The 10,636-nt window shown below is 40.7% G+C and overlaps 1 protein-coding gene across 1 annotated transcript in view; it reads right to left on the bottom strand.

Annotated features, from left to right (window-relative positions):
* Positions 1–663: 663 nt before the first annotated feature.
* LOC137997795 (uncharacterized) overlaps positions 664–10,636 on the bottom strand; it is an 88,376-nt gene continuing 78,403 nt past the window's right edge. Inside the window, exons 8-12 of the mRNA XM_068844046.1 lie at positions 7,239–8,098; positions 5,825–5,952; positions 4,907–5,027; positions 3,917–3,999; positions 664–1,970 (exon numbers count right to left, since the gene is read on the bottom strand). Coding sequence (XP_068700147.1) covers positions 1,919–1,970; positions 3,917–3,999; positions 4,907–5,027; positions 5,825–5,952; positions 7,239–8,098 — 1,244 coding nt within the window. The 3' untranslated portion in view covers positions 664–1,918. The remainder of the gene's footprint in view (positions 1,971–3,916; positions 4,000–4,906; positions 5,028–5,824; positions 5,953–7,238; positions 8,099–10,636) is intronic.

Here is a 10,636-nt window from a genome sequence, read left to right as displayed (position 1 = left end):
TCACCACGGGAAGCTCTTTTCAAGCGACAGAGACGATTCTCGCGAGAGGGACGAACTCAGACCGGCATGAGGTCGTATCGGCCGCCCTACATTCCTTTTCATGTGTTTACATGAGACCGGTCTGACTTCGTCTCGCGATCGGTTGCTGGACCGAGACGAGAAATCCTCGAACCGGTCTGAGTTAGTACCGTTCTCTTGTAAATGACAACATGCATGAGGCGCGTTTACACGACAGAGGAAAACTGGTTCGATAAAAAGTGGAACGGTTCCAATCATTTTTGTAAAGAAACAGTGAACTTTTATCCGTTTCGCTGCGGGACCATAGGCGCGCCTATGGACGTCCCGCTGCGGAACTGATAAAAGTTCACTGTCTCTTTACAAAAATGATTAATTCCTATTAACTTCAACGACCACTTAAGCTATTGTAAAACTGTAACCCGCCGTAATCATCCTCAAAAGCTTAACATTCTTGCTCCCCGCACACTTATAAATTCTCTTTTTTCCCAAGAACCATACACGAATGGAATAGTCTGCCTGCCTTTGTAGCAAGCACCTCATCTGTCAATGCCTTAAGGCACATAGTTTCGAGGCTATAGTAGCGATTAATTTTCTGCTTGTCACTTATTTTTTCTTTTTATTTATTTATATGGTGTAAAGCAACATATATGGTGTAAAGCAACATAGCATTTTCCAAGTAATTACACTGAAGCTGAAACTGACAGTTCTTATTCAACACGATTTCCTGTTTGTCGTTACATATCAGAGTGTAATCAAAAAATTGTCTCATTGTTCATACGATAACAGTATCCTGTTTTCAATCAGTAAAAATTATATATCGACATGTCATTGGCATTTTTATCATCAAGATTTCTTATTCTTTGAAGACTCTCCAGTTGTTGCTTTCCATTTTCTACCTCTTTTCTTTTCGACATTTTCACTTCAAAGACTATCTTTACGAACAGCTGGGTTTTTAACGCAAAATGAATCAATAACAAAGAACTTTCATTAAATACTCTACTGTATGTTAGTGTTCGCAACATTGTTTCTGTTCTATTATGTTACTGTTTGGAAACTGTATTATAGTTTGCCATATGTTTTTGGAATTGTACAGCTTGAATTTGCAATGATTTGCACTGTCCATTAAACAATTTAAATGCACCTCAAAGACTTGTTTGGGCCAGTTTTGACTTAAAGAACACTTGATTCCATCAATGGTGCCTTCAAAGTGACGTAATATTCATGACCTCTATACAAAGGACACCTCTCTAATACGTACACTTTGCTCTGTCCCTTCGGTGTCCGTATTAGAGAGGTTCGACTGTTGTTCCAAATATATTAATCTCTCGTCGTTATAAAAAAGGACCTATAAAAATTTGTGCAAACATGAACAAGAAACGAATACTAGTAAATTTTTTTGGCATCTCTGTTTTTCTGTTTTTAAACGTAAAATATGTCATACGAACGCCTGTACAACGTATGGGAAACGTGTCGAAAAAAGACTTTGTTGCAATATGATAGAGGTTGGCATTTTTTACTCATTTTATCCAAAATGTACCTCCGATTGTTTTCATCATAAATTTCAAAACTCCTATTTTTTCTCTTTCTTTTGGGATCCAATCGCACAAACAAGCCAATAAATACAACGGCGAACAAAACATTTAGCAAAGGCAAATAAATAATTATCGTTTACATTCGTAACGTGAAAAATGTCCACATTTCACGCAACAATATGGACGTCAAGAACAATTATTTTAAGCAGGGAGCCAACGGCGACGGTCTTTTCCGAGATAAAACGAGTCATCTTTTAATTTTTAGCGTTAAATAAACCACCCGAGTCCATTTTTCCTGATGGAGTTATGCATTGACTGCTTGCTGCGTGCCCAGATGCAAGTCAACCAATAATCTTTCCGCGTGTAATTCATTCGCTTGGTGCTGCGTAGAGTGGGTGTCGACAAACTGGACAGGTGCGACTGCGAAGAAAAACAGTACAATAAATGGAATTAAAAAAAAAAAAAGTTCTAATTCATAAGAGTGCCACCCAAAGGAAATTTGGTTTCCAGGTCATTCATACTCCCTTACAGGGGCTAGGTCACGCAATTATAGGCAATTTCAGCACTGATCGAATGGTCATAGAATTAACTAAAATATCAAAATAACTGTTCAAAACTATAGAAGAACTCTAACAAAACACAAGGAAGCCAAGAAGGGACATGGATGGATAAAACTGGAAAGAATTGAAATGGATTGAATTTGGGTAAATTTGAAAAACGTCGGCCCACCTTTTTTCAAATTTATATCAGTTTATATCAAAATGTCATTTACAAAGCTGGAAAATCTTTCTCAGTTGTTATGTGGCCGTGATTTTGCAAACGAAAGGCTCTTGCTCTGCCAATTTGACGTTTAGAGCTCATAATTAACAAATTAAACAAAATTACCTAAAACAGCGTGACCTAGCCCCTTTAAGGTCCCGTCCAAACGTATCCGGATATTTTTGAATCCGCAACTTTTTCTTTGCGAATTCGCCGTCACGTCCACACATATCCGGCGAATCCGGCATGCGAGTCCGAAACTTTTTGAATCCGCTGTCCAGCGTGGAAAGGTTTGAATACGCAAAGAACTTGGAATTGTGTAGACGGTCGAATCCGGATAGTTTCAAATCCGACGTTACAAACTTAGATTCCAGTCTTTACCGTGTAAACACTCAACATGGCCGCTAAACGAAAAACGATCACTTCTCTACAATTCGCACGCATGATGGCGCATGCTCTGTTGACAACAGTCATAGAGGACTCCTGAGTGCTAGAACGAATCCGGATACAAGCGGACGGGCAAATACGATTTGATTACGTTACATGTGGGCGTGAAATTTTTTGAATCCGCGGAGAAAAAGTTGCGGATTCAAAAATATCCAGATACGTGTGAACAGGGCCTAAACCCTTTCCGATAAGTTGACATGTTACCCAAAGTAGAATTCGGAGACCCTCCAATCGCACAGGAAAGTATTTTTAAACCACACGAAACGGTTAGTTTTCACAATTTGTTTAAAAATTTCTCCAATAACATTTGAGACATACAGCCGAGTTGAGGAGCGGACCTGTCGTTTGTTTTTTTTCATGTTTAATTTGTATCAGAACTTACAAACGAACACAGTCTAGCCTAGCTGTAAGTGTTTGGACTTTTTTTTACACAAGGTAAATAGCCAATGATAAAACGAAAAATACCTCAGCTGTCTCGGCATTTTGTCGAATCGACTATCTCTTAAATAAGGGAATGGTATTTATCCATTTACATTTGAGACATGCAGCCGAGTTTAGGAGCGGGACTGTTGTTTGGTTTTTCATGTTTAAGTTGTATCAGAGTCAACACAGAATTTACAGAAGACTACAGTCTAGGCTACCACATTATTGCGACGAATTTCTTATTTCTTATTACTCTTTCCATTAATTAGACCAACAAGCCTCATATTCAAAAAGATATTTTCTTGTATTTTGTCGATGCTAACGAGAATTGTAGAGATAATTAGCACAAGGATGAAGGAATAATGCTTGGTCGTCATTCAATAATAGGGTCAATGGGGAACAAGATTTTCGTAGGTGTAACAACGTGTATAAAAGAAAAAAAAAACCAAGTGGTTGCTTGGCGACAACGACTGAAAAATCGGAGTCGTACAGTGAGGCAGGATTCGAACTTACGACCTTTGATTTTTCAATATTCCTTTTGCCTCTTCGTAAACCAACTAGTTTCCCATCTTTCCCATGGGTACACATTACACCTTAAACATCAATGGTTGCATTTGAAAAAAAAATGAAGAAGCATTTTCACAAGCATCACCGATAACATATAAATATAACGAGGACACAGAACCACTGTACAAAACAAAACAAGAACTGTATCGGATAAAGAAATTTGTACTTACATGCCATTTTGGATCATTGCTATGGCGCACTCCCGATGCACTTTGTGCGAACATGGCAATATTTGACAGCCACTGAATGCATCCTGTAAAACAACGAGATAAAAAAAAAATGCAAGGAAAGAATTCAAAATTGTATTAGGAACTTCAAGAATATCAAGACAATTAAACGAAGGCGGGCAGGGCCACGTAGCCTACATTTATAATGTCCGTTCGCTAATTTGGAAAATCAAGAATACTGGATGGCTGAAAAAAACCTCACACCCAACTCTGAGTAGCCCTGAACGGCCCAAGCGGCGGTGAGCGATGAGAGGCGGCTGTATTCGCAGGCTAAACTCTGAGCCAATCAGAGGGTAACAGTAAACAAATCCTAATTTGCTATTGCGCATTTTCTCGCGCTTGGCGCCGCTTGCAAATATCTCTTTATGTTGTCATACGTTCATTTGATGGTCTGCATCTTTTGCGATTAGCCAGATAACTAGCTAGTTATTAGTCATCAACACCTGATGAATTCTTGATGGCAAAAGAGCTAATGATCCCATGTATTTTTTTTTTTGCAAAATTTCGACTTATCAAAGATCATTGTTCAGAGATTATCTGGTATATCGCATTCACATTTTCAGGGATAGCTCGTTATGCAATGCAATTTCAATATTCAGTACTTTATTCTTGGCCGACTGATTAAAGAACGACAGCCTTATGCTAATGAAGCAAAAAATGTAAACAAAGATTCCCGGAAGCCAAATACCGAACTACTCTTTGCCTGTTTCAAAGTGAGTCTGTGAAGCAGTCAAACGGAAATCAGTTTGATTTGCAGCAAAATGTTCGACTATTGTTTATTTGTATTGCTGTGTATCAAGATTCTCCATCAAACAGACGCAAACAGCAACTCGGTAATGGCCTATCAAAAAAAAAAAAAAAAACACTTTGGCGCTTAGCAACAAGGAACATGGAGCAGGTCAAAGAAAGTTAATTCGTGAAGTTCGAGCAAACCTCCAAGCAGATGCAGCATTCATCGTGACCGGAATCGGGACGGCATTTGTGGTTTCCCTTGAGTCGTTTATCCAAACATACATTGCAAACGTCACAGTGGAATGACTTGTCGGCGTGGATTCTACGTCACAAGAAAAATAATACTAAATACCCCCAAAAAGTGCGCCTGTTAAGAATAGTTCACCATTTTCAAACTCTTTTTCATACCTGTCACTAACCGAGTTCGCGGTCCTTACTGTAAGTTTTTCCGTTGATTTGTGGCCCAAGCGCGAAGGCCATAAATCAACGAGTAAAAACAAGGATCCGTAATTGGACCGAGAAAACGAGGTCAGTTACCCTGGATGCCAGAGAGGTCTTCTCGCTCACCAGGGGCGAGGAGTTTCAAAGCGAAGTAGTCGCTTCGCAACTCGATTTCACGGCTTCGCCGCTCAATAGTCTGTCGCCCCCAACGAGAAAAAAACCTCTGGCACCCAGGATAGAGGTCAGTAAGATGTTTATTATATCTGTGTGATAATCAGCCGCGCGGGAAAGGAAACAAGTTCAAGTCAAGCGGAAGGTTCAACTGCCACAAAGATCGCTGCGTCAAAATCCGAAAAACGAATAAATCGCCTTGGCTTTTTGAACTAGTTGCTCGCAAGATCCAGGGTTTTAATAGTTCATGTACCATAAACGACAGAAAAAAAAAACCTTGCTAGAAAAAATTTATCCGGTAAAGTATCAAATTTAGCGGGCCGGGCAGCGCGTACTATCTGAGAGGTATAATAAAACCACTTACTGCCCCGGTAGCATCTTTTATAGCACAAATGATTTTGCTCTCGCTTTACACTACCTAAACCCGTGAAATTACATTCTGGTGCTATCGAAATTGATCCTTGGTAAATACAAAGAGGTAAGGGGATTACAACGAGAACAACTCACCGGCAGATTCCACATTTTTCACAGTGATAAGGATTCTTGTCCACGTTTGTAAAGTGTTTACATACAGAGCAAAAATAGGCAGCCATCTTTGCACCGCATTTGCCGCAAACTCCACTGTTTTCATCAATCTTCCGAAAAAAATAAAATAAAATAAAATTTAAAAAAACGAGAAAGCATATCTTCCAATGATCATTTTAGCATAAAGATAAAAGCAAAGGGGCATTTTTATTCCCAATATAATAAAATGAGATAACCGAAAATATAACATTACCAGCTTTACTCTAAAGGCAACGTCATGCAGTTTTAAATTGCGTTACAAGATTGTGTGACATTCTTAATCTTTTGCGCTACAACGATGGTCCAGTCAGCTCCAGAAATATTTCATTTAGGAGTTTATCTCAACTGTCTTATGTAGTTTAATAATAGACATGAAAAAATTACTTAATTCTGATTGCCTAAGAGCAGTGAAGTTCAAGTGTAATACCAGTGCAAATTACACATCAAAATTCTGAATTATGATTGGCTAATATTTGGGTTTGGTCAGAACCAATCAAATCAAATAACAGACATGAAAAAATTTTTTCATGTATATTATAAGTAATCACATGATTTTTCTCGTGCAATTTGGATTAAATAAGCACTTGCATGTAAATTTTTTCACAGACTACAAATTGCACGAGCACGTAATTTTGGTCGTCTTTGAAAAAAATTTACTCCTGCTTATTTATTTAAAATTGCACTCGAAATCATGTGATTACCCATACTAATACCGTCAAGTTTCTTTGCTGGTCTTTCATATACCGGATCCGAAATAATTAATGTCCATGAATTTGCTGGCAGAGCTTGGACAAAAGACGAAAGTTAGAAGTGATCAATCATTGCACTTAGAGCGCATTTCAATCGAGTGGAGTAAAACCAAAACCAAAGTAATTACTTTAGCCAATTAAAAAGGACGGAGACAATCCAGTAAACCAATCAAAACTCGAAGTAATTACGCGTAGCCGACACAAAGCGCGGGAAAATGTGCACGCGCGAGCCACGATTGGTTTTGGTTTCACTTCTGATTGGTCCAAAAATTGGCGCGAGAACTTTGAACCAATCACTGAGTGAAGTAATTATAAACCAAAGCAATTCGCTTACTACTTTCGACACTCAGTTGAAAACCACTCTATCTGGACAATTTAAGCAACTCTCTCTTATAGACAACTGAAAGAATTCAGGCGGCTTCAACGGGATTCGATCCCATGACCTCAGGCTCTGTGATACCGGTGCAATGCTCTAACCGAGTCTTGTTTACGTACGCCATGTGTTTTACTTTTTTTCTCAATAGCTTCGTGCTCCCGCTAGAACCAAAGTTTAAAGCTTAATCTCAATCTTGAAAGCCCCCTGCCTAAAGCACGAAAATAAAACTCACCTCTTGTTCATGCTCGCAAAAAGAGCACTTGAGGTGCGTCGCATGGCATGCTTTGGCTTCTTCGTTTTCACAGTTTCTTGAGGTATTATGGCATCGATGACAAGGATAGAATTGTGTACAACAAGGGAACCGCACTCGACAATGTCGCTGGTAATGTTCGCAGAGCCACGGAGATCGCGCAGAAACTGCCTCCTGCTGCTGCGGCCATCGCTCGGCTTCCTGTATCTCTCTTTCCTCCCTCTCCCTCCTTTCTCTCTCTCGTCTTTCCCTAATCATTCGTTCCTTTCTTTCTATTTCTCGTTCAAACTGTTCCCGTTCTTCTCTTTCCCTAAGCACCCGTTCAACCAACGCAGAGGCATCTGCCACACGTCGTTCTAAAGCAAGAAGTGAATCGTCGATCGGCTCGATATCGTTTGTTCCATTGTCTCTGTTCAACAAAGCTCCCCTGGAGTTGTCTTCATCGGCATTACGAGAACTTGGTGCAAGACTAGTCTCTGAATTGCCATCACCAGGTGTGGTTGAGGAAAAAACTGAATTTCTACTTGTGTTGTTAACAGGACTCGGTGCATTGTCACTTGCACTAACAACAAGAGGCCGACTTGTTGTAGTTGAGACAACTCTGGTAGAAGAAACACCGGAGGCCGAAACCGAGATTTGAGGAGGCAAACCACAACTGCCCACAATGACAGCACTTCCAGCGCTGGTGGTATCTGGTTCGTGACGCCTCTTCGCAATTGATTGTTGTTGTCCAAGTGATAGATCAGCATTGTGTGACCTTTCATTTGCGGCCTGCTCATCTATGAACGCGGAATCACCGTCACTCACGACATGTCTTTGAGTGGCATATAGTGACTGTCCCGGTCGAATTCCAGCAGCACCATCATCCAATTGGCCAAAAGTAAGGCCCGAATTTGACGATCGATAAGCAAAACCCGAAGGGCTGATTCCTGAAATTGCGTCACTCCGCCAATGTAATGGCACCTGCCCCATGTGTGCGCTACGTTGGACGTAAGGGAAATAAGATTCCCTGCTATAATCTCTCTGCCCTGTAACTCCATGATCAATATTCAGAAATCCATCAACATTATTTACACCATTGCTTGATGAGCCATTCCAACCCAAAGTGAAATTATTTTGTCCTGTCTGACTACGCAAAGGTGCTGCTGCTGCATGTGCACTGTTTCCATACAAGCTTTCATTGTAAGAACTTCCACCGAGTAATCCTACTCTTTCAAACCCACCAATAGAGACATCTGAAAAAGCACTGCCATCTGATCTCACATACGAATTATTCCCTACTGTCGCCGCCTGACAAGCTCCAAAATATGGCTCAACTCTGTAGGCCTCTGATGCATTTGTCTTTCCATCAACAAAAGACGTTCCCTGCGACGTATCATTTCCGAGAATTGAAAAATCCCAGCCATTTGCAAACAGACTTTCATGAACAGCTTTGTCTTGTGAATGTCGTACTAAGAAATCTCCAGCCAAGCCATCGGATACAGGGCTGGCGATTAGTGGCGGGGGCGGAGGTGATACAGCAATCTGTGGACGATGTGTTTGAGAACGTTTGGGTCGAGCGCCTAAACGTTCCCAGTCAGTCGAAGAGGAACTGGATTCATCAGATTCATGCATTCTCAATGCTGTTTGACCATGTGCATTGGAACTTTGTTGCAGCTGGCGGGGATTTCCATCAACAACATGTGAGCTTACTGGATCGGCCAAACGGCAGAATACAGAACTATCCGAAGAGCTGATCTGTGAATCATACTCAAATAATGGAGACGTTCTTGCGTCAGATTGGCTTGTTCTTGTTGCCCCATAACCGGAATCAGCAGACTGTCCCTGAATGTCTTCAACCTCAGTATTTCCCCCATCAGTCACATCATCTGTACTGTTCAATAACTGAACGTGCCCTGAAACCACTTCTTTACTGTTGCCTGTCTTGAGCCCCTGGTCACTCTCATTGACGATCTCAACACGTGCTGCAGAAGAATGAGTAGTTAAGGACAATTCTGGTGCTTTTGCTGACTTCTCATAGGATCCTTGTGAGCTGCTAGTTGAACAAACTGGTGTACTTTCAGCGGAGCTTAAAGGCAATGAATCAGGCGAACTAACAAATATGCTGCTACCACCACTTAATAGGCCACTTTGATCAGGACAGTTGGGGACAAAAATGACCTCTTTGGCACTGGATCCGACTTTATCCTTGGGCAGAAGATCATTATCCTCAATGTTAATTGACACACTATCACTCTCAAACGAAACGGATGCATACAAGTCGCAGTCATGATCTGGTGTAAACGTCTGGCCATTGTCTTCACTTCCGTGTGCAAAACGTATTGTGGTCTTGCAAGACATTTGAGTTACACATCTTTCTTCATCTAGTTCTTGTTCTCGATCTTGCAATCTTTCATCTCTCGATGGTAAAGAATCGGAAGATGTTCCAGCACTGACTGAAATTTCAAACAAGGTGGCAAAATTAATGCATGTACCTGCATCAGAGAGGTGAACAATGCTACGAATGTCTGAATATGAAAAACAGCTGGTAAGTGGAACAAAACAGGATCAAAACAAGTATTTGTACATCGAAAGGGAGACTTGTGATCCTCGCATGCACTCCTCTGGACAATTTAAGCAATTGTCTCTTACAGACACCTGAAAAACTAAGTGAGTGGCTTCATTAGTCAGTGGTAGACCATTGCACCGACATCACAGAGGTCATGCACCTGAATTTTTCAGGTGTCTGTTTTTCATTGTGTCCAGCTAAGGGCGAGGATAACCTTTCCGTTTTGCTTATGGCCCGCACTTCAAATATGTACACTTTTTCAATTCAGCAGTGGCTTAGGAACAGCATCTAAAATACTGGAACATGTGTGGAAAAGAAAACGAACTCAGATCCTAACATTATCGAGGTCGGAATGGTCATGTAATTGTAATTTGTTTGTTTCACCCACAGAACACCTTGAGAGTGCTCAGGAGCTTGTTGAACGTGTGGCAAATTTAAAATTTGCTGTTTGTAACATTTCCGGAGCTGCTACAAACAAGTGGGATGATTGCAGCACCTCACAAGTAGTATCCTCCAAGGAATACTAGTTTGCTTGGTCCTCAGTAGCCTCCCACTCTGATGTTCTTGGGGCTTGATCATGCAGTCCTTGTTGGTTTGCCTTTGTGCAAGCAAACGGAATGTCTTTGATCTTTGAAAAAAGTTGGGTCTGGGGTGGGATGAGTTTTAAGAATGCTTTCAAATTTCTTATGTGGAATTGTATGGGGATACTCTCTCTGTCCTTCTGATAGGTTTTTTGCAATGACCTTCCCATGGTCAAATTTATTATAGAAATGGAATAATCTTCTGCAGCTCATTAGAATCTGCACTAGCAATATATAGACTCCCATTAAAA

The sequence above is a fragment of the Montipora foliosa genome, chromosome 3 (genome assembly GCF_036669935.1).
Source record: "Montipora foliosa isolate CH-2021 chromosome 3, ASM3666993v2, whole genome shotgun sequence".
Classification (NCBI taxonomy): domain Eukaryota; kingdom Metazoa; phylum Cnidaria; class Anthozoa; order Scleractinia; family Acroporidae; genus Montipora; species Montipora foliosa.
This window is presented reverse-complemented; position numbering and strand designations above follow the sequence as displayed.